We start from the raw sequence: 25517 nt of genomic DNA on the forward strand, positions 1-25517 counted from the left end.
AGCAGTGATTCAGAAACTATGCGCAATGTTCCAACCAATAAAACTGTAAAGTGCGAAAACCCGTGAAATGCACTGAAAATCAGATGTTTCATGTCCCAGTTACCGTCCATCTGCTGTGGCCTCCATGATCAGGTGCATGAAGTCTCGGCGCTGCCACCTGCTGCTCGAGTCAGTGAAGTACACCTTTTTCCCATCCTGAGTTACATCCAGATCATTCACAAAGCCCAGACGTCGACCACCGATCATCTTCCCTGTGCTCACCAGAGATTGGACCTCACCTAAAAGTCAAAACAAGACAGTGCATTGCTCTTTCTAGAGCTTGACAGAGACGTGTACACTGAACTATTGTTAGAGGAGTGGTGTCTCAACTCTTCCTTTTGTGTTCTATGTAGAAAAAAAATAACTGCATACAGGGTTGGAACAACATGCGGTTTAGTGAATAATGGCAGAATTTTCTTTTTTTTGCACGAACTATAACCCTTTAAATGAGCACTGCCTTTTTAAAACAGAATATGTGTATTCTCTTTCCTTACCTGTGACAGGGTTGACCTCAAACAGTCCCAAATAGGCATCAGTGACAAACAAGGTGCCATTGGGTCCCACACGGATTCCCAGAGGACGTCCACAAGTGTGTTCTTGCTCACGAGAGCCTTTGAATCAGAAAAAAAGACAATATCAATTCAACACTAATGATAATAGTATTTGACACTGGAATTCTCAATTACTGTTTATCTAACATAACTCCATTATTGAATAACTTGATGTGTTTGATAGAAAAAAATGCATGAGCTAGTCAACAATTAAAATTCTAAGCACATTTTATGTTTGTTTCCACAGCGTCAGCAGTTTACAACACAGCCAGGGAAAAGACAGGAGTACAGTCATCCACTATATAAAATGCCATCTTCTACTGTAATAAAATAAACAGGAATTTTAACTCCTCTATGTAGTGCTTTAATGTTACATTACATTAATGCATGTGTGCTTTACATGCATTAGTGTAATGTAGTAGGGCTGGTTCAAGCCATTAGTCGACAAGTCAGACGTTTGTGATATTAATTTAATTACAATGGTTTCAGTTTCAGGGCTGAGAAAGAATATTAGATGTGACACTGTTCTACATTACAGAGAAATACTAAACCATAAGAATGAGCATTTAAAATATAAATTAAAGGTGCAGTAAGCAATTTCCGAGAATCATTGAAAAATAAAGCAAAGATCATGAACGAATGACAAGGAAGAACAAAAAATGAACATACTGTACACAGGTACAAGCAAGAGTTGGTTGTTAGTCGCAAGCAACACACACTCAAAACCAATGTTATTCGCGCATGGAGCAGAAACAACGCAACCACAGCGTCCGTTTTCAGGCGTTCCCGCTTCAGCACTGCAAATCTTTTCTAATATTAATAAGGTCAAGTCAAGTCATCTTCATTTATATAGCGCTTTTAACAATGTAGATTGTTCCAAAGCGGCTTTACAGAGATACAAGGATAGTTTAAAGTAACAGATTGTTTTGGCTTTATAGCAGTTCTTGAATAAAGTTATTTTCCAGCTAAAGTTAATTTGATTGATTCACTTCGGTCGCAACGATCATTAGTTATTAACTTAGGGGCCGCTAACACGACACCGTTTAAACAGGAAACTCTACACAGACTTTAAACGCGAAACCTGTGAGAACGCTGATGGCGTGCACATGCGTATTACGTATGTATAAGGGTCCTAAAGTCTTGCCTGATCATAACTAGGGTTGGGAATCGTAAGAAATTTTCCGGTTCCAATTCTGGTTCCGGTTCCCATTCAATAAAAATTATTAAAACAACTAATAAAAATCAGTAGTAAGGGAAAAATGTACAATTCTTTTTGTGTTTATTTCTTATACTTGTCAAATGAGTTAACAGACTGGTAATGTCAACAAATTCAGCATATTATTAAGCAATTTTTGCAAAAAAATATGAATTTTTCAAGGAGAATAAACATTTCTGCATTCTCTAGGAGAATTTGGGATCTCTCCTAGCATATTGTATCTCCAGCAGTGGAGAAGACCCTTTCAGAAGGGGTAGAATATGCTTGAACACACATGTAAGATCCAGACAGGTGAAACAGAATATTTTTTAAATCGGTTTGAATGATTGATTCATAAAGACTTCACTTGTTTCATTCCTGGATGAATCAGCGTTTTTTTAGCGGTTAATAAACAGAACTGAATACGTCTTTTGAAAGAACATTAGCCGCTTTCCGCCCAAGTAGTTACAGGAACTTAGTTATAGGAACTGTCCACTTCTAAACAGTTCTAGGAACTACTCTCCCCCAAACTCGGTTTTGCTGTTTGCGTTCGCACTGGCCAAGTGGCCATAGGAACTGGTAGGAGGGGTAAGGGAGTGACGCAAGCACGGTGACTTTTATTTTGACGGAGCGAAGGACTTTTATTTTGACGGCGCTGAGAACGCCAGAGCAAACAATGCTCGCATTCTCTGTGTTCATTAGTTAGAGATCTGTCTAACAGTACTGTTTAACATGTTATTAGATAGAATTGTTATAGAAAGTAGACAGTATATGAAAAGAAAGTTATTAGCCTATGCAGTGTGGTTGATGTCCAGTGTTGCTAGCTGAGCAGAAATACATAATCATGTTTGACTTGGTCCCCTCAAAGTTGCGTTGGATTTTCTCTTCAGCATAAAGGTTTAGAGACCCATCTATCACTGTTTTCCATGTTTGTATCTAGTTTCTGGAGTAAATATATAGGCTATAATCTGTGTTTACATATAGCCGTTTAAAAATGGCAGGTGCTGGTGTTTTGCGTGCGTTCGGTCAATCAGCGCACACTAACGTCACAAGTAGTTCCTATAGTGCTGGTTTAGACCCTACTCTGAAGTAGGAGCTAAATTAGTTCCTCCAAATGGAGTTCCTAGAACTAAAATCGTTCCTAGTTCCTGCGGTGCGAACATGCCGACATCCGGTAACTTCCCGCAATAGTTCTAGGAACTGTGAAAAGGTTCCTCCGGTCGGAAAGCGGCTATTGTAGCCGGAGTTACTCCTCTCTGTTTATGTCTATGATGAGTCACACAGGCACTGGATAATCCGCAGCGGTGCCGACCTGACCAGTGTAAAGTAGTCTGAGTATAAACACTAATTACAGGCTTACCGTAGTGATTCAGAATAAGACAAAAACACGGTTTGAAAACAGGCATTCATGATGTACTCGCTCATTATATTAATTTTGTACATTTTGAACACAAAAAAAGTTACGGATTGCAGCTTTAACAGTCGTCTTTATGAATGTTTTGAAGCATCAGATGTAATCGATACACTCGTTATTTGAAGCGACTTTCAAAAGGTGATTTACTCTGTTTTGGTGGCTACCGTAGACATCAGTGATTATACTCGAACTATAAACTTTTATCTCCGTACTTCTGTGATCATTTGAATATTTGTAACACAGAAATATCGATACTGTGTGGTTGAAAAAACTGTGAATGTAAAGCTGTTTCATAATATATATATTGACAACTGCTCTCTCTGGGTCAGCGACAGCGCAAACAGATTAGAATGTTCCGGTGTGAAGTTTTTGTTATTTAGGAATAAGATCGCGTGGGTGTTTGAATCGAGATCGAGATCTTTTAAAGATTAATCGTGAGCTCTACTGTCTTTATACTCTCTCTCTGCGTTGATATCTGACACAAAACGTATATGAGTAGCGCGAGGGCTTTTCAGTGCATTCATTACTATTTTAATATTATGAGGTGAGACGTTGCTATTAAAGGATAAGCTCCCAGCACTTCTCCCACACATCCCACTAGAACCGAATTCAGAACCGAAACTTAGGAATTTCGCACGGTTCCGGTATTTTTCAAAAACACTGATGGTTCTGGATAAGAACTGATTCTCAGTTCCGAACCCTAACCTTTTTTTCCGAGTGATATTCCCCTTACCTTTTCTCTTTTGTAATGTCTCTCAAATCTTTAAATCTCCCTCTTTCTCACTCTCTCTCCTCCCCCATCATGAGTGGACACACCCCCTACTGCTGACTGGCTACAAGTTTGTTTTAGTGCTTTGTCCGATTCACTTTCAATAACTTTTTTTATTGATATTGCTTACTGCACCTTTAGGAGCTCAAATGCATGCACAAACCTTGCTGCTGTTCCGGTTTAAAGGTACAATATGTACGATTTTTGTAATAAAATATTCAAAAACCACTTTCACAGTGTGATACATTTCATGCAGTTGTGTACTTATATTATCCCAAAAGTTCCCAAAAGGATTTGTAAATCCAGAGAAATTCCAGTTTTTTTAATAATGGCGCGTCCCTGGTCATTGTCGCCTATCAATTACGTAATATCCGCACTATCCTCAATTTCCACTTGTAGAAACCATAGAGACAGGGTCCGAAATTAACTTTTTGGCTCACCTGCCACGGGGACTGGTAGATGAAAAATTCCACCAGCCAAGCATATTTTTTACAGGCCAAAATAATAAACAGCCTTTTTTTTTGTCACATATACATTCATTTCAGTACATTTAATTGAGATAATAAGGTATTATGTTGAATACAAACATTAAAAAATTTCCAGAGCAAAATTTGAAATGTATAATAAAAAAAAATCTATATATTGATCAAAATGTAATCAACTTTATTTGTAAAGCACTTATAGAAACTGTAGTTGACCAAAAGTGCCGTACAGAGTGCATTATCTTTAGCACAATGGCGACACACAGAACATCTCATCACGACAGCATCAGAATCATATTGTAGACAGCTCTTGAAACTCGTTATCTCCAAACCTCCATTTCTCACAAAACTTTCTTTTTTTTATGTAATTCATCCCCCTTTTCGTCTGTGGGTTTTCGTTTCAAAGGTTGGTTCACTCCTGGTAAATGTCGCCACATAACAGCTAATAAGCGGCAGCTAGCTGCAGACCGGAAGTTAGCTTCAGTACTAGCTAGCAACAGACCGTCTCTAGTGGCGCTAGAGACGATCTGTGGCTAGCTAACCTCGTCCCCAGATTAGTGACTGGCAAACAGAACAACTCTGAGCCATCATGCCAGATATTTTATAACATTGCAAAATGCAATTGTAATAAACATTTTATTACATTACTATTTTGGTATGAACATTCACTCGCCAGTGTGCCGGATAGCCTTTTGAGATTTACTCGCCAAACGGAAAATCTACCCACATTTGGTGCTTGGCAGGTGTTAATTTCGGACCCTGCATAGAGACAATACATAGATTCCTCATTAGCAGCCATAAGCCGCTAGGGCTGCAACAAACGATTATTTTGATAATCGATTAATCTAACGATTATTAGAACGATTAATCGACTAATCGTCGATTATTTTGACGACTAATCAGTAAGTTTGGAACGATTATTCAGCTTTTTCAATTAGTTAAAACACTGAGTTATACATATTCTAACTATAATATAAAAAAAGAAAATCACTTCAGCTTTTGAAATGGTTGTTTTAATGATCTTTGAGCCAACTAAACCGGTCATTCTCTTTAAGTTTTCAGATTTCTGTCCAACTCAAATCACACACAAATGCTCTCTAAGCATTGGTTAAATATTCAGTTCTCTTTCAATAGAAAAAAAAAAAAAAAAATCTCAGCTGCATTACAGACAAACTTAATCTGCAAACAATTACTGCTGACATTCTCATTCACTTTTTAATTTACAGTATAAAAAATTGACTGACATGATATTCTTCATAACATCTCCTTTTGTAAGTCTTCATGAATATGGAACAAAATACAGGCAAGTGATAAGACCGTAATAACATTACCTAATAGAGTTACAATAATAAAAACAGCCCTGACTCCTAAACTCGATCAAGCTTTATTCTATGCAAAAATAAATCATCACATTACTGTAATTATATTATTATTGTTAATATTATTGCTATTATTAGTAGTATTGCATTGTCTAATAAAGAGATTTACTGCTAGTTATTTAGCTCCAGCTGGAGAACATTCACCTCTCACCGGCTCGTCTTGTGCCGGGGTGTTTCTTCTTTAAGTGCTTTAACATGCATGTTGTGTTCCCGTGAAAAACAAGTTCCGCCTTGCATGTATTGCACACGACAGTATTCTTGGTTTGAAGTTTTGTGAAACTTTCACACACCTAGCTAGTTCGGATTCGTTTGCACTCCGTCATAATTCATTCGCGCTGTGTTTTCTTCTACCGCAATAGCATTGTAACGGCTGCATTACACTCTAGCGCTACAGCGCCGTAGCGGTCAAATCGCGATATTGCAGGCCCTTACATTAGGTCACGTGAGCTCAAACGACTACTCGACAACAAAGATATTTGTCGACAATTTTTTATTGTCGACAACGTCGACTAATCGTTTCAGCCCTATAAGCCGCTAATGAGGAATCTATGTATGTATCTCTATCTATACAATATCTCACACACCGCTGTTGTGTCGTTCAGTCATCATGGTTCACGATTATAGATTGGAGAGTACAGAAAATACAAAAAAACGTAAACAGATCAATTTAGGCAAGCAGGCTTTGGGAAAAAGGGAGAAATAAAACAAGGATCAATATCGGCGTGGCATTTTGACTGATCATGTAATACGCATGTGCATGACGTCATCGTCTTCAGAGATTCGCGTTTTTGTTGTTTACACGGAGACCGTTTTCAAAAACTTGCGTTTTCAGACACTCAAAACACTGTTGTCGTGTAAACAAACGGCCAAAATGCATAAAAAGTTTTACGTTTTTAGTTGAAAACGATGTCGTGTAAATAGCCCCATAGTGTGATCATACGTACAGGTAATACAAAAACTAATTTATTAGTTGATATATAATTTATAAAATTCGTGAATTCTATACATCTCTGGATGGTGAAAACGACATCTCCCAAAGTTCCACTCTCCTTCATAGCGTCATCAGCTTCAGTCTTTGTTATCGTTTTGAAAATGCGAGCTCTGGTGGCGAAAAAATTACATATTATAGCTTTAACTGGTGACCGTGTTGAGTTGTGACTTTACGCCAGATGTGAACGATTGGCCACAGATTCGTCAATTCGAAAAACCTGTGCAGTGTGTTCATTACAATTAAACTTTCTTACAACATGCTGGCATCATTGTAAAGATAAAACATTAGTGATGTCATTACCTGGAACAGCAGAAGTACGTTAACAAAAAAATAAAAGTTTATAAAGTCATCCTTGTTACAGGATTTGAACTCATCCATCAAAATACAAGCAACGCAACACTGGCGCATTCTATCGATTGAACTATTTTACCACCACAAACGGATCTTGATCTTCAAATAAGCTTTTCTGTAGCCTAATGTTTCATGATGCTCATGTTAACTTGTGCCTCACACTCACACGCTGATATAGCCTCATCTGAATACACTGTGTGACAAGAGTGACAAGTTCTCATCAAAACGCTGCTCCCCAAATATTGTGCGACATAATACTCATCACTCAGTATTCAATGAACAAACAAATGACCTAGATAAATAAGCTGATTTATTGAGCCGAGTTAGTCATACTCATAACACATACTCACATTATGAAAGGCAGTTATGAATGAAAGGTAGATGAAACACTTGTGTAGTGAAAAGGATACTTTGTGATTTTTGTTTTGTCCTAACATTGAAAATGTACTAAAATAATAGGAAAAAAGGACATGCATTTTTGATGATCTGATGTGCGATTAGTAAAGGAGATTTTTAAAAATGTACCTCTTGAAAACAGTACCAGCGTGAATTAGGGGTGTGAACCTACACTGGTCTCACGGTTCGGTTCGATTGCGATTAACATGTCATTGATTCAGTTCGATTCGATATCAAGATGCACTGCATCCTCAATTTTACTTCACATGTATACAATTTTGTATATAAATACAAGCAGTCAGATATATGAACTGAACCTTTAATTTTACCTGCTCAAAGAAAACACGTGATGAATAAAAAAAAAACTGTAATGACTCAGCTCAATGGAGGGCTTATTTATTTAGGTCATTTGTTTGTTCACACAGATGAGGCTATATCAGCATGTGAGCGTGAGGCAACATGGGCACAGTGGCATCATGAAACATTAGGCTACAGAAAAGAACATTTGAAGATTAAGATCCGTTCGCTTACTGTGGTGGTAAAATAGTTAGATCGGCAGAAAGGGGCAATTTTCTGTTGATTGTATTTTGATGGATGAGTTTGAATCCCATAACAAGAATTACTTTATTAGCATTTCGTTTTTTTTCTTAAACATACTTCTACCAGGTAATGGCATCACTTATGTTTTTATCTTTACAATGATACCAGCATCATGTTGTAAGAAAGTTTAATTGTAATGAACATTATTTTGAATTTACGAATCTATGGCCGATCGTTCACATAAAGTCACAGTCAACATAACAGTCACCAGTTAAACTGTAATACTGCAGCTCACCGGCAAAAGTCATGATTATGAATGTGTCAGGAAAAACAACACAAGGACATTTTCTGACCATTTAAATTCATTAATAAACCAGCGAGTATCGGCTGCAGTTGACGATGCTGACTCCTCATCTCCACAGTATAGTGGATGCGACTTTAGAGAGAAATGCATGTTAAGTTAAACATGTCATGAAGTAAGCGCTGTATAATTTTGTTTCCACACTCCACACAAACACTTGGATATGTGCCTAATATTAGTGAATATTTATCTAAGATAACGTTAACATTAGAGCGAGCAGCCGTGTAAAGTGGCTAACGTTTAGCTACTACTTACGTTTCAATTGATAAGCCATGTCTGATGTCTGAGGAGAAAATTTATATTTCCTGCCCGACATAATTACCACATGGACCAGGTGTTAACGATCTGTTCGTCATGGACTGTGTGACTATTAAAATTCAGTCGACAAAAGCTTTGTTTAGTCCAAAATAATTTTTTGTGCATATCCAATTGGAATCCGATCATATTTAGCAAGTGTGAAGAGCAAAAAAAAACAAAAAAAAACCAACGCATGAGTTTCCTCAAAGTAACTGAAATCTGTACAAAGATTCATGCCATGTGCAACAAACCCATGAACCTGAGCATTTCAAAAGACAAGGTCACTTATGTTGAAATACCACATAACGCAGTGTTTGAGGAAACAGTCCAGTATTGCTGGCTTTCTTACCACATGGTGGCTTGCCCAGTGTTGCTAATACATGAAAGTTCTTTCCCTCGATTTTGACTATCTTTCCATCAGCCGTCCCAGTGTACAAAACATCTACAAAACAAGAATGATTTAGAGGCATTACAAACTGTCATTAAAGCAAATCATTTTTTACATATTTAATGGCTTAAGATCTAATTTAATGGCTTAATTGACTTAAGATCAATATTAAGATCTACATATAATAATTTATTGTCAGAGTGTGCAAGCATGCAATACAAAAATACAATAACACTCAACTTTTACCTATTTTGGCAAGTGCAACCACAGTTTATCTGTGCACACACTGCCAAACAGCTGCGGCAGACTGGGTGAAAGGTCAAATTTTGACTGCATTGCTTTGCAAATACTGACCTCCAATATTGGCAAGGGATTCTGGGCCGATGAGCTGCTCCTCGAACAGTCGCTCTGCCTGTCTGAGTATTAGGTTGGGCTCGTAACAGCCAGTCATAAGAGGCGGTTCATTGAGACTAATTATTAAACACAAGAGGGGAAAAAACAAAGAATAACTTTAGTTAAGCTTCATGTTCAGACATGTTGAGAAGAACTGAACTTTCAGCAGAAAGCTGGAGGAGATGAAATGCCCTACATATCAACTGCAGAGGCATCAATTATTTACCATTGTCAGAGCTAAAAAAGAAATGAGAAAGCACTGTGGGGCTTGACTTAAGATGAATATTTATATTGGATTTTGTCTTGACTCTCAAGAACATTGTGGCAGCAGATCAGAACCAAAAGGACTATATTGGATGAAATATAAAAGAATGATTAAAGAAGCTTTCCATTCAGCGTTAAAGGAATAGTGCATGAAAATATTAAAATTGTGCTTTTATTTACTCACACTCATATAATTTCCAAACCTATATTATTTTACTTCTGTGAAACGCAAATACGACTCATGCTCAATTTCCCAAGTCTTCAGAAGTCATATTATGAAATATTTGCAAATAAGCTTTCCCTCCACCACAGCTCACAAATGCTGGTCTATTTTTTATTTAAAAAAAATAATCAAAAAAAATAGACACCTTTCATGCAATATGTGACTTCATTTACATCAACTACCTTTATCTATCTATCTATCTATCTATCTATCTATCTATCTATCTATCTATCTATCTATCTATCTATTTCTCTATCTATCTATCTATCTATCTATCTATCTATCTATCTATCTATCTATCTATCTATCTATCTATCTATCTATCTATCTATCTATCTATCTATCTATCTATCTATCTAAACAAAAGCAGATAAACTTACTAACACTTAAACTTAAATGACTGAAAATAGAAAAATTAAATCTAATTCAAAACATTAATAAATACAGTGGGCTTCACAAGTATTGGCACCCTTGGTTAATATGAGCAAAACTGACTGTGAAAATTAGTTTTTGCAATTTCTCCTCTTAAGTCTTTCATTCAAAATATTCACAAAAATCTAACCTTTAATTAAAGTCAAATAGTTGAAAGAAACAAATATCATAAAAAAAAATTCTGAAATATGTATTCCACAATTATTGACACCCCTTCATTTAATTACTTTGTGCAAACTCCCTTTGCCAAGATAGATAAATGCTATGAAACTTCTCCTATAATGCGTAAAAAATAATAATAATGTGGTTGATGAACATATGGCAAGAGATCTGAGACCATTCCTCCATTCAGAATCTCTCCAGATTCAGAGATCCATGCTTGTGGACTCATTTCTTCAGCTCATCCCACAGGTTTTTATAGGGTTTGGGTCAGGGGACTGCTATGTCCATGGCAAAACCTTCATCCTGTGATCAGTGAACTACTCTGTGGTTTATTTTGAGACGTGCTTTGGATCATTGTCATGCTGGAAGATCCAACCAAGCTTCCTGACAGGGTCTGCAGGCCCTTGATGTTTATTTTATTTTACTGTGTATTGTGTATCCTAAGTTGCCCAGGGTCTTTTGGAAGAAATGTAGCCCCACAGCATTAAAGATCCACCAGCATACTTCACAGTGGGGATGAGGTACTTTTCTACATTGCTATGGTTCAGTCTATGCCAAACCCACATCTGGTGTTTTTCCAAAAAGCTTTATTTTGGTCTCATCTGACCATAAAACTCAGTCCCACTGAAAGATCCAGTAACGCCTGGCAAACTGTAGGTGCACGAGATTACCGTTTAATGTCACCAAAGGCTTTTTCATTGCATTCTTCCCAAATAAGTTGTAATTATATAGATGAGGTCTGATCATAGTTTTGGAGACTTTCTGAACCCAAGACCCAACTAGCATCTGCAATTCTCCAACTTTCAAACCAAACCATCCTCCTCAGTGTGAGTGGGGCCAATATAGACACTCTTCCTCTTCCATGTAGACTGTTACCATCTCCAGTTGATTTAAACGTCTTAATTGCTGCCCAGATAGTGGAAATTAGTATTCCAAAAATTAACCCCTTAATTGTCAGCAATCTTTTTTCAAAAGCTTAAAAACTCAAAATTCATCCTGTGAAAACCATTTTGAAATCGGACATTGTGTTACCATGGAAAGGGTACTTTAAAGCCTTTTAGTGGGCTCCTCCTCCTAGCGTGCGGTGTCGTGTTTCATTTTACAACATTTAGTTAAACTTTTATAATCAATTTTTTTTCTAATCTTGACAAAATACATATCATTGAAAAGGTCTGAGACTCAAAGGCTGCGTTCCAGTCCACTTTTAGACACGCACTTGCGAACTTCCCTAAGCACTTCCCCTCTGGGGAATCCCTGCCGCCATTTTGAAGTGCGTTCCACTTTGTGAAGTGGACGAGGGAAGTTTATATGGACAGACCCTTGTTCCCTCGATTTTGACCGAGGGAGCGAGTCTACTTCATATGTACACTTCAGGCACCTATATGTCCCACAATGCAGTACGACTGTGACGTCACCACATACCTCGTCTAATCACCACCACAACAAACAACTCTATGATATATTAATTATATATTTTTTAATTTAAAACAACCCAAACACACCTATATACATTTGGATACTGCATTAAACAAATTCTTAAAGGGAAAAAAAAATGTAAATAATAGGCTAATAAATAAACTCCACAGCTGATTCCAAGTGATCAAGGGCTCAGGACGCGTTTCAATTCAGCCCATTGCAGTTTCCGCCAGTAGTGGGCACTCGTGCAACGTAAGCAATGACGTACATCCGAGTGAACGAGACGGAGGGAAGTTAGCGAGCCAAGGTTGCATATATGGAGATTATTTTGTGATAGAAGAGACATTGTGACAGAAATTGATTAATTTGTTACAGGAGAACGCATAAAAAAAGTAAATGTAGTGTGGTTGTCATCTGGTGGCAAAAAAAAAAAAAAAAAAAAATCTCATAGGAACTTCAATTTTTGCGATATTAACTTCAAATTTGGAATACAACTTGGTTAGATGTATGGCTTTGGTTATAAAGCAACTTTAGGGTAAAAATTCTTGGTAACACTTTATTTCACAGTGTCCTTGTTACATATGCTACATGTACGTACCATAGTAATAACAGTAAATTATGGATAATTACATGCAACTAACCCTCAACCAAACCCTAATCCTACCCTAACCATATAGTAAGTACATGTAGTTGCTTAATAATACTCAGTACTTAAATCTATAATTACACTAACAATGGCACCTTCAAATAAAGTGTAACTACTAAATTATTTGTATAAAATATTTTTTTAGTACTGTACAATTGTTTTACAGTAAGCCTAAACTTCTACAACATTTTTACACTTTCATTTTTTGAAGCAATAATCTGAAGTGTATTCTTTACAAAGAGACCAACCTTAGATCTATATTCCAGAGCATTCATGAACAATTTAAGTTTGCAGGGCTCCAGAATAACATTTGGGAACAGAGGCACTAAGTTCTACAGATGGTGGCACCAGGTAGCGCTGGGGGATTTTAATCATAAAGATAATTTAATCATTTAATGACTATTGTTTTGCATTAATAAGCGCAGTCGCAATTTGAAGAACTTTTTGTTTCACATGAGACTTTGAGACTGTGCCAAACTTTGACACAAATTGATGTCTTGATTTGATATTTTATAAAAGTGATTTCATAATGTCTAAATATAAATTCAAAAGCAAAACGTGTGAAAAAAAAAATGAATATATGGGACAGTGGTGGTGCAGTGGTGCTAATAGCAATGATAATAATTAGGGATGCACCGATATATCGGCCGCCGATATTTATCGGCCGATTTTGATTCATTTAAAACCATTGGCATATCGTCACAGCGTGTACAAATAACAAGTTCACATGAGACACAGCCATCTTCTAACCATATAATTACTGGGAAGTTTGGAAACTATATTCTCAGAAGGCGAAGCACTGCTACTTCTGCGGAGTGATGTACTCCAACTCTGAGCGAACTCTCTGCTCCTCACCACGGGGCTTCTCAGGCGCTGCAAGCAAATCACTCCGCCCAAGTAGCAGTGCTTCGCCTTCTGAGAATATAGTTCCCAGTATGTATATGGTTAGAAGATGGCTGTGTCTCATGTGACCTTGATTGTACACGCTGTGATTATACAAATTACAACATGTAAATAGGAAAATCTTGGCGTTATTTTGTCACTTATTGGGAGCGGTATGCTAGCTGGAGCCATTTACCTCCAGTCTTTGTGCTAAGCTAGGCTAGCGGTGGGTGCGTCAGACAGAGTTACGGCACGCACAGTGATGAGAAGGGTATGTATGGACTTAACTCTGGGGGATACAGTGAATAAGCTAAAGTCCCAAAAAGTCGGTGTGTTCCTTCAACCCTACCATGCCACAAATGGATGCCTAGCTCGCAGAAATCCCAATAGAAAGAAATGAGAATCCTCTTCAATACTGGTGTGTCAATCAAGGTCGCTTTCCGTCTCTTGCACAAACTGCACGCAAGTATTTGTGTGAACCGTGCACAAGCACCGACAGTGAACGATTGTTCAGTGCTGCATCCAATGTCTTGGACAGTAAAAGAAACAGACTGCACTGTGAAAAAGCAGAAGCGCTTCTTTTTATAAAGTTTTTGCATCTGAACTCTTCTCTCACACACACACATATACATACTGTATCACCGATTTATGTTACGTCAAAATTAAGCGTGAAATGGCCCGAAAACATGAAGACTGTGGGGGAGCAATCAGCTTAAAGGTCCATATTCATGTCTGTGACCAGTGTTTACCGAGCTTGATGACTGATGATCTGAAATAAGTTGACTATTAAAAAGAACAGCTGAACATCAGTTCACAAGTAAAATATATTGTTTAAATTGTTACTGCCTTTAGTTATTAAAAATGCTTAAAAACTTGATGAAATTCATACTTGGTTTTAATTAATAAATAGAACATTAATTACACTAGGCGCGTTTCCATTACAGATTTGCAGAAAACTTTTGCGATTTTTCTAAATGCCGACAAAAAACTATTGCGAAATGACGGCGTTTCCATTAACCGATGTTTTGCGACTAAAACTTCATTTTTTCCTCTCACGATAAAGGCCTCATTATACTTCTGCGTCGGACCTACGCCGGAGCCTATACGCCGTAGGCAACGTGTTGGTTTTAATTTATACTTCTGCGTCGTTGTCCGCGTTGACGCGCACCTAGGGAGCATGTGAAACCCCGAGGGAGGGGTTCTGGCACACCAATCACAGCGCTTGCGTCCGCGTAGAATTGACGCGTTGTTACATTTTTGGAGAGGTGCACGTCAGGGTACGCGCGCTACACACAGCCTACGGCGTAGCTACGGCGGCAGTTCGACGCAGATGTATAAATAGGCCTTTAGTCATTTAAAAAACATGGCAACGGATGTTGGTAGGTTTATGTACTATATCCCAGCCACTGCACTAGCCATTATTATTAATGGAAGGAGATGTATGTGTGTTTTCCAAGCATTAAAGATGAACTAAGTAACTTTTTTACCTTAACTGAACAGCTTCGGAGTCATTGGAGTGGTTATATTACTTATTTCGGGTTGAATGGTGGTCGTTTCGCACCCCCCTGGTGCCCGTAAGCGGAAAATACGCACTTGCAACTTTGAGCCAAGCCGGCGGGCCGCCGCGTCAGGAAGTCTCGCATGATATCAGGTCTCGCGATGTAAACAATTGCTTTACGGCCAAAAGAAATCTGCTAAAATGCTGTCATTATTGCGCTCCCTCACGCTGTTCGAACCCGAATGAAGAAGACGTTTTAAAGAATGTCACATCTGCTTTGATGTCGTTGATCTATAGCCTCTGGTGTCTGAGAATCGCCAACGAATTTTTACAACAGTGTTGTCAAATATCTATTCCGAAGCTGTGGGGGGAGCTCTATAGAGAAACCTGCGACCAAAAAGCAAGAATACAGCGAAGAAATCCCTAAACTACTGAGCCCTGCTTTAATGGTAACTTAAGGAACGACCCTTATACTTGTGAGCGGCACATATGAGGTGTTTCTGGGTGTTTCTCCCTCATTTCTGCTTCGAGGTCTTGATTGTGGCATATCTTTAAGGTTTAGAACCCATTGTTCCTGTAATTCTTTTGTCTTATATGAATTTAATAAATAACTCTGTCTCGTATTCTGTCCAAAAACACTGCGTCATCTACGTCATGTGACCTGTAAATGCGCAAAAACTGTGTCCACTGCAGTTTTGCGAAATATGTCTTTTTCGAATTGCCTGAAAAACCACCTCATGCAAGTGTAAAACCTTTTTTGCGATAAATGGGAGTTTTTGCGAAATTGACGTGTTTACATTGGGCGAATTTTCAATTCGCAATTTCAATTTGCGCAATTTGAATGGTAATGGAAAAGCGGCTATTGTTAATGTAAAAATACAAATCAGAATTTTTTTTATAGTGCTCAAGTCACATGGACTACTTTTTAAGTTTTATTTTTCCTTTTTGGAACTTGGCAGTATAAATCGCCCTCCGCTTTAGTTATGTGGAAAGCAGAAGTTAAGCTATACTGTAAATATTTATAAGGGTTGGAAAGACATTGGGATGATTAAAAGATAAAATTTTAATTTTGGGGTTAAAAAATCCTTTAACCATTAAAACTGAACACATGAAGTCTAAAAGAAGGCGGTTTTCTACAATTAAAGCAATGTACTTTTTGAATAGGGCTTCTTTTAAATGGCAACATTTCCAGCTTGGCAACAGAATGTTACAGGAAGTTTTTTTTGCCATTTTGTAATAAACTTTACAACTGACATTTAGCAATAAACATTGAGTAGGACCAATGACAATAACTTATGGTTTCTGTGCAATGCGGTGTGACACAATGTCCCACTTGTCATTACACACCTTTGCATGAGAAATATCCTATTGTACTTGCATCATTTAGTCATTCACAGATTTCTATCCAATTAAATATTTTAGAGCAAAGTGTAAATAGAAAATGTATGACTTCCAATGTCTGAAGTATTGTGAGTACTGTGAAACCTGCTACTGTGAGTTGTGACTTGTGTTTTCCATGCTTAAGGTGTAGATCCCTGTGAGAGAATAAAGCTCACCTGAAGGCCTCTGGTTGAATGGGAGAATCAATCAGGAAAATGAGGACCAGCAGTGGGAAAAGCAGGAAAGCCACCAGTGAGAGTAACGTCACTCGAAACACCTTCCCACTGTAAGTGCTGCAACGCACAACATAACAACAACATGCTATACATTATCTGACGAGGACACATTTAACATCAATTAAATTGAATGCAAATTAATCAAGTGCATACAGATGTTTCCAAGTAAGCAATGAAGGCAGGTAGGTATGTCTTACCTTGTGCTTTTGTACTGGGGTTCATGGGTTTCGTCAGTAATTATTTGAGGTCTGTTCAACCTCCTGAACCGCAGTCCCTCGGGCTCATTCATTTTGTTGTTGTGTCGACTCTCTCTCTGTTTCACAGCTACGTTCACTAAAACATAAGGCTAAATAAACGCTGGTCCAACAAACGAAGAATTATTTCACAACATCCCAAAGCCAGCGCAGTTCATAATGACGTGCACGAGACCCACGCGCGTTCGCGACACCAGTCAGTGACGTGTGAACGGAGAAACGATGAAACACGTTCACAATGACACAATGGACATTTTTCAAACTAAAAGTATTTTTGGGGCTTTTTTTTTTTTTTTTTTTAGAAAGGCTTAAGAATAAATACACGAAACGTTTAATTTATGACACAGATAAAACCACTGAATCAAGAAATTAGGATTAATATGCTGAGCTTGTACACGTCGAAGACTTTAAATATCAATGGAACACAACTCTTAAAAGCATAAATAATCTTGTAACAACATAACACATTAATACATAAATAATATATAAAAACACTCTGGGTTACACTTTATTTTATTTATAATAAGTACATTATTTATAAAAAGTACATAGTAAGTACATTGAGAATAGGACTGTAAAAGAACGTGCGGTTACACTTTATTGAAGGTGTCTTTGTTACACACTGTAATACATTTATGTACTAAGTAATATTAAGTAACGTACTTAGGGTTAGGATTAGGGGTTGGTTTAGGGTCCGTTGCATGTAATTATGCATGATTTGCATGCTTTAGTTATTCCTATAGTAACTGCATGTAACATGTAACAATGACTAAAATAAAGTGTTACCAACTTCTGTAGTGTTCATCTGTACTGTTTAGGAACTGCAGTGTATTTTAGTTGTTCTATGACTACCGTTATGAGTTTTAGTAATGGGTAAATTATTATTAAAAATGTATACTTTTTTGCTAGAATTTTGACTTTAATTATGAAAATATTGTACTTTTTATATCTGCCTTCACACTGCTGGTTAACGCTGCTGGCACAAGAGGTGTATGTTTATGCTGCAATGGCTATTAACAACACTGAAAACATTCGTAGTACAATTTGGATTGTCCTCAAGAGGCTTGATCTCAACGGTTGGTCTAATTTTATAATAATCTGTCCAAATGGCATGTAGTTAAACAGTGGACAGCTGCGTAGCATCCTGGTTGCCATGGCAACATGAAAAGATTTGCTGTAGATCCTCGTTTGTCTGCCTTGCCACCTTCATTATTTGTACAATAAGAGTACAACATTTCTTATAAAATATCCTGAATTACTCTGAAATAATTTACTTTGCCTTACGGCCACTGTTGTAAAATGTATTGCGATGGATTGACAGCAACAGGTGCATCTGACAGCACAAGACTTATACAAGAGTTACTGGCTATGACAAAAGAAAGAAAAAAATTGATATTATTTGGACTATGGCTTTGAATAATTGTTGCACAATTTTGTGCTGACATGCTAATCACATGCACATGTAAAAGATATAGCATAGGTACGTCTCTAAGATGTCTGGTAAAAGTGCTTAATCTGGAAACATCTGATAAAGTCTTGGAAAAGGCAGTTTTACACATATTGTAAATCATACATATCTTAAAGACGTTTTCTAAATGTCTATTTAACATCTGACAGGAAAAGTTTTAGAGACACATTGCACATTAGCAAACACTCTAAAAAATGCATCTTGCAGGTGAAAACACGCACATCAAATAGACGTCTCTGAGATGTGTGTGTGCTATCACGGAAAAGATATAGCACAGGTACATCTCTAAGATGTCTGCTAAAGAGCGCTTAATCTGGAAAACATCAAACATCTGATAAACGTCTTAGAAAAGGCAGTTTTACATACATTCTAAATCATAAACATCTTAAAGACGTTTTCTAAATGTCTATTTAACATCTGACAGGAAAAGTTTTAGAGACAGATTGCAGATTAGCGATTTATTGAATTTATATCAGATTAGCAAACACTCCAAAAAATACATCTTTCAGATGTAAATGCAGACATCAAATAGACATCTCTGTGATGTACGTGTGCTATCATGGATGTAAATATGGGTGCTGACATAACCAGTTATTTTACAGATAACAGGGTCACGGCCCTTCGGGAAGTTCACATTCCAAGCAGGGCTAAAGTAACCACCATAAGACAAGTGCGTTTTATACCAGTTCTTAGGTTAGATATTGATATTCAAAATATGTATTAAATTGGTGTTCTCTCTCCTTACAGATACTAGCTCATTCTTTCAGGCTGGACACTTCTCAGTTAACACTTAAGGTATTTTGACATGCACAAACTTCCTGTGGTGATTGAAACCTTTACTATCTGCTCCATATTTATATAAACCGAAATATTTTGAAATCAATTTTCAGATGCGAAACAATCGAGGATCTCTAATTCCTTTAAACTGCTGCATGCCACCAAACAGCAAGCAAATGTAAGTCTATTTAAACAATCTCACCTAGTGTCAAAAATATATTAATTTATACTACAGGGCTGTTGAATGCTTGATTCTGATTGGTTGATGAACATTATAAGGTGTGCAATTATTTTCATGGAAACGCATGGCTAAAGTAGTTCCAGGCAGGTCTTGACCGCTTTACAGTTTCATATCACTCCGCCAAATGATTTCAGTTATTTCAAAGGTCCTTACAGACGACAATAGCAGAAGAACCAAAAACCCACAACGACACTGACCAAGCAAATACATATAGTAAACAATAGGATAAAAACGACAGATTATTTCCATGTTTTTTTGCCACAAAGACATAAAGCACATACTCTCTTATGGAAGCTGTTTCTGCCACAGAATTAAAAGAAATTAATTAAAAAAGGTAATTGCGACCTTTTAGCTCACAGTTCTGACATTTTTTTCAGAATTGCATGATTTAAAGTCGCAATTGTGAGTTAATAAAGTCAGAATTGCGAGATATAAACTACTTAAAAAAGGAAACAACCTCGAACACACTGACATCAAACAATGCAAGACAAGGAGCAAACGGCTCTGACGATTATCTTTAGTGACTTTTAAGCTACATGATATTTCTCACTAGTTTTAAGGACAAAACCCTGACAAATGTCTTGAAATACAACATCTGAACAATGTTTCGAGGTGTGTTAACCGTAGTATATAAGCGGAATAATTGACTCAATTGATTGTCCATTAAATTATCAGAAAATAAAGCGCAGCCGAATGCGGACACGGCACGAAGCGAAGAGTGCATTATTTTCTAATAATTCAACGAAATAATTATACTACAGTATAAGCTTATACTTCCACTTCCACTTATAGGCCTACTTACATATATGAGTGTCAGCCTCAGCCAACAATAACAAAAGGCATTTCCATTGTCAGAATTTCCCTTCTTTTATTACAGGACAATATTTGGACCCTAGAATTACTTTTCAGGGACTTTTTTTTAAACATTTATGGGGGCATATTTTTTAAATAAAAATATTAAATTGAATCAATCAATTGAAATAAATTCTTGAATATAATGAATAAATGTTACATTTTCAAATCATACTTATCAAATTCAAGTAGATCTAAATGCACAAGATATCATCACACGATAAACACATGCTAGAATACAGTATAGCCTACATAAATGGCTGACATACATTTTTGACCTGGTTAATGTCTGATGGTCATGGTCATTTCTTTCTGTTTACTATGTTAATCCTTTCTTAGTCATGTTATATTTTCGTGATTGACTACTTTAAATTTGTTCATATTCTTACTCAGGCCGTACGTCCTTGAAGTGGCTAAAAACTACCAGCATGGTATGACAACTAATAATGAACCAACCCCCCCCCCCCCCCCAAGCTTTATTATATTATCTAAAAAAGTCACTTTTTTCCTTATGAATATAGTCAACCCAAGACCCAGAAGCATTCCCATTTTTAATAAAACCTTGAAGTCAAGACTACAGAACATTGTGAAACAGGTGAGGCGTCTGACTCAGACGCGAGTCACTGATTCTCAATATGCTTCTTTAAATCAAGTTGACTGTCTAACACTTCCTTGTTGACAAAGTATGAACATTTCAAACATTTATGACACATCTGGTGCTATTTCAGATTGAAAGATTAGAGGAGCTGTTGCCTCAAATCAAGCTAAAACACCATGAAAAGATGACAAAGGTGAACTTCTGATCCTATACCTAACAACTTCCTTTCCTGTATAGATGTATTTCCTGTTGAAACCCGGATGTTGCTCACTCAAGTGTAAAATGCTTTAGTTTGCCTATATGTCACAGAAGAACCATGATTTGCCACTTTCTATTATGCATATAGGTTGTAAGTCATGTATCATTTTTTGTTTTCCAGGAAGATTCAGATTGCACATTTTATATGCATGCATGTGCTATTAGTGAATTTTGCCAACTTTTAAGAACGATAGCTATAAAGATAATGATATTAGAGATGATATTGCTCTGTTTATTATAAGCACGCTGCAGTTTTGTCCACTGTCACTTTAAATGCTCGAGCTCTTTAAAGCAGGATGGATTCAGATGTTTTTATCACTCATCTGCTATAAGTGTGTTATAGGTGTGGTGTGGACTCTGTTATTCTTTTATTTAAAGAACAATATTTTAGAACTTTTTCGTCCTTTGTGGGCGGGTCTTTAAGTGTGCAATAGCATATGGCAAAAGATTTGTCTCTAAAAAAGTAGAAATGTTAAATGTTGGCTAATTAATTTAATGCCTTTCATTGCAGGATATTGAGTTACTGAATCAAAAACTGGTATTTCTTCACAAACGAATGCAGGTAAAATCTCATTCCTCATTTGTTATCATCATCATCATAATGTCATAATAATTATTAATGCAGATTATTCACTTATATATCAACAATCTCTAAATTATAAATTAACTATCTCTTTAATTATATTGAATATTGCATATTTAAAATGATTTTAAAATTTTAAATGCGAGGCAATCTCAGATTGACTAAAATAACATTTATTTCAGACGTCCGAGTGCTATTGCTGGGAGGGGACGCTGAGAAGAGCTCCACTGTGGTGAATGATGCCCACAGTTCATGAAGACTGGCTCAACTCAATGATATCAGCACTGACTAACATGACCATTAACATCTTAGAGTAGAATCTGTCTGTTCTTCAGTTTTTGTTTAAATCTGTAGAGAATCTGAATGATTTTTCTGGAGCTGTGTATGTGTCTCATCATGTATTTTATCAGTTTTTTCAATATCAACTGGCCTGTAGTCCGACCTGTAAATGACTTATAAAATAAGTTTCTGCCTCGTTTTTCTAATGGCTTTTATCCAGTTGGTGTCCTATCAGTGTGACCACAGGTGAAGAGAATCACATTACCTATTAACATGATCCACTAAGATTTCATAACCCACAATCTAATGTAAATGCATTCATACATTAAGAGTAGTTTAAGTTGCAGACAGTTATGCTTTGGCATTACAATAATATACTGTATACAAACAGAACAATTCAAATATGTAAAGCAGTTAATAAAGTTTGAAAACCCATTGAAAGAAAATTACAGTTCTATTTTTCCTTGAAAGTGCATCAGCATATTGTATATGACCCTGGATCACAAAACCAGTCACAAGTCACACGGGTATATACACTCACCTAAAGGATTATTAGGAACACCTGTTCAATTTCTCATTAATGAAATTATCTAATCAACCAATCACATGGCAGTTGCTTCAATGCATTTAGGGGTGTGGTCCTGGTCAAGACAATCTCCTGAACTCCAAACTGAATGTCAGAATGGGAAAGAAAGGTGATTTAAGCAATTTTGAGCGTGGCATGGTTGTTGGTGCCAGACGGGCCGGTCTGAGTATTTCACAATCTGCTCAGTTACTGGGATTTTCACGCACAACCATTTCTAGGGTTTACAAAGAATGGTGTGAAAAGGGAAAAACATCCAGTATGCGGCAGTCCTGTGGGCGAAAATGCCTTGTTGATGCTAGAGGTCAGAGGAGAATGGGCTGACTGATTCAAGCTGATAGAAGAGCAACTTTGACTGAAATAACCACTTGTTACAACCGAGGTATGCAGCAAAGCATTTGTGAAGCCACAACACGCACAACCTTGAGGTGGATGGGCTACAACAGCAGAAGACCCCACCGGGTACCACTCATCTCCACTACAAATAGGAAAAAGAGGCTACAATTTGCACGAGCTCACCAAAATTGGACAGTTGAAGACTGGAAAAATGTTGCCTGGTTTGATGAGTCTCGATTTCTGTTGAGACATTCAGATGGTAGAGTCAGAATTTGGCGTAAACAGAATGAGAACATGGATCCATCATGCCTTGTTACCACTGTGCAGGCTGGTGGTGGTGTAATGGTGTGGGGGATGTTTTCTTGGCACACTTTAGGTCCCTTAGTGCCAATTGGGCATCGTTTAAATGCCACGGCCTACCTGAGCATTGTTTCTGACCATGTCCATCCCTTTATGACCACCATGTACCCATCCTCTGATGGCTACTTCCAGCAGGATAATGCACCATGTCACAAAGCTCGAATCATTTCAAATTGGTTTCTTGAACATGACAATGAGTTCACTGTACTAAAATGGCCCCCACAGTCACCAGATCTCAACCCAATAGAGCATCTTTGGGATGTGGTGGAACGGGAGCTTCGTGCCCTGGATGTGCATCCCACAAATCTCCATCAACTGCAAGATGCTATCCTATCAATATGGGCCAACATTTCTAAAGAATGCTTTCAGCACCTTGTTGAATCAATGCCACGTAGAATTAAGGCAGTTCTGAAGGCGAAAGGGGGTCAAACACAGTATTAGTATGGTGTTCCTAATAATCCTTTAGGTGAGTGTAGGTTGTAAGTCATGTATCATTTTTTGTTTTCCAGGAAGATTCAGATTGCACATTTTATATGCATGTGCTATTAGTGAATTTTGCCAACTTTTAAGGCCCGTTCACACCAAGAACGATAGCTATAAAGATAACGATATTAGAGTCCATGCCAGCGGAGGATATTGCTCTGTTTATTATAAGCACGCTGCAGTTTTGTCCTCTGTCACTTTAAATGCTCGAGCTCTTTAAAGCAGGATGGATTCAGATGTTTTTATCACTCATCTGCTATAAGTGTGTTATAGGTGTGGTGTGGACTCTGTTATTCTTTTATTTAAAGAACAATATTTTAGAACTTTTTCGTCCTTTGTGGGCGGGTCTTTGTGTGCAATAGCATATGGCAAAAAAATGTGTCTCTAAAAAAGTAGAAATGTTAAATGTTGGCTAATTAATTTAATGCCTTTCATTGCAGGATATTGAGTTACTGAATCAAAAACTGGTATTTCTTCACAAACGAATGCAGGTAAAATGTCATTCTTCATTTGTTATCATCATCATCATAATGTCATAATAATTATTAATGCAGATTATTCACTTATATATCAACAATCTCTAAATTATAAATTAACTATCTCTTTAATTATATTGAATATTGCATATTTAAAATGATTTTAAAATTTTAAATGCGAGGCAATCTCAGATTGACTAAAATAACATTTATTTCAGACGTCCGAGTGCTATTGCTGGGAGGGGACGCTGAGAAGAGCTCCACTGTGGTGAATGATGCCCACAGTTCATGAAGACTGGCTCAACTCAATGATATCAGCACTGACTAACATGACCATTAACATCTTAGAGTAGAATCTGTCTGTTCTTCAGTTTTTGTTTAACTCTGTAGAGAATCTGAATGATTTTTCTGGAGCTGTGTATGTGTCTCATCATGTATTTTATCAGTTTTTTCAATATCAACTGGCCTGTAGTCCGACCTGTAAATGACTTATAAAATAAGTTTCTGCGTCGTTTTTTTTCCAATGGCTTTTATTCAGTTGGTGTCCTATCAGTGTGACCACAGGTGAAGAGAATCACATTACCTATTACAGTTTTTCTCGATTGCTTAAACACTATAACCAGGCTTTTGAACTAAAATTTCAAAACCATAATGCCATTTTTCAAAAAGCACACCCATTTCACTAAACTATAAACACTATTCCCTGTTTTGACACATGAGTCAAATTTGTTGAACTGTCACTGCAAAACTCTACACACAAATCCCTTCATTTCTCATTGCCTACACCATGTTGTCATATAGAAAGCACTAGCATTCAAAATTGTTCACTCAATCAGCACAGCTTCAGCTCAGTTAGCACACAATTATCCAGGTGGAAACACTAAGAGTCAAAATTTAACACACATCAATCAGAACCTTCAATAGATATATAAAAGGGCCCAAATCAGATTATTGAGTTTTGGAACAATGGATCCAGAAAGACATGAAGGAAGAGGGATAAGAATGAGGAGGAGGAAGGGCTAGAAGACAAGCAGTCTCAGATGAAATTCAAGCCACTCTAGTTGCCCATGTGTTATTCAATGGTATGACTATGAGGGAGGCTGGGCTACGAGTAAGGCCAAATTTGAGTCGCTTTACCGTCGCCTCGAGAGCCTTCAGGGAGGTGTGGTGGCAAACAAAATTACTGAATAAGAGACAAACATTTCCAATAGTCTTTGATGAGGTTTATTTTCTTGCAAGAAAAGGCCAGCAGTCGTACAGTCACACAGAGTGGCTGCAGAGTGT

General features: G+C 37.2%; 2 protein-coding genes across 3 annotated transcripts in view; one reads left to right on the top strand and one right to left on the bottom strand.

The window, feature by feature from the left end:
• The window catches only part of apmap (adipocyte plasma membrane associated protein), a 24861-nt gene extending 7682 nt beyond the window's left edge, over positions 1 to 17179 (bottom strand). The window contains exons 1-6 of the mRNA XM_079855387.1: positions 16883 to 17179; positions 16626 to 16742; positions 9508 to 9623; positions 9115 to 9207; positions 534 to 650; positions 104 to 278 (exon numbers count right to left, since the gene is read on the bottom strand). Of these exons, the coding sequence (XP_079711513.1) occupies positions 104 to 278; positions 534 to 650; positions 9115 to 9207; positions 9508 to 9623; positions 16626 to 16742; positions 16883 to 16974 (710 nt within the window). The 5' untranslated portion in view covers positions 16975 to 17179. The remainder of the gene's footprint in view (positions 1 to 103; positions 279 to 533; positions 651 to 9114; positions 9208 to 9507; positions 9624 to 16625; positions 16743 to 16882) is intronic.
• LOC307149217 (uncharacterized protein) lies at positions 16733 to 22433 on the top strand. 2 transcript variants are annotated; one of them, XM_079855394.1, is made up of 9 exons: positions 16733 to 16867; positions 19010 to 19077; positions 19155 to 19202; positions 19298 to 19362; positions 20671 to 20708; positions 20799 to 20872; positions 21006 to 21068; positions 21645 to 21695; positions 21899 to 22433. In XM_079855394.1, the coding sequence occupies exons 1-9, from the start codon at positions 16858 to 16860 to the stop codon at positions 21950 to 21952; spliced, it is 471 nt and encodes a 156-aa protein (XP_079711520.1). In that variant the 5' UTR covers positions 16733 to 16857; the 3' UTR covers positions 21953 to 22433. The 2 variants fall into 2 exon arrangements, with proteins under 2 accessions (XP_079711520.1, XP_079711519.1); XM_079855393.1 differs by lacking the exon at positions 16733 to 16867 and adding an exon at positions 17894 to 18015.
• The last annotated feature ends 3084 nt before the right edge of the window (positions 22434 to 25517 follow it).

This window comes from Squalius cephalus (assembly GCF_949319135.1).
Source record: "Squalius cephalus genome assembly, chromosome: 21".
Taxonomy (NCBI): Eukaryota; Metazoa; Chordata; class Actinopteri; order Cypriniformes; family Leuciscidae; genus Squalius; species Squalius cephalus.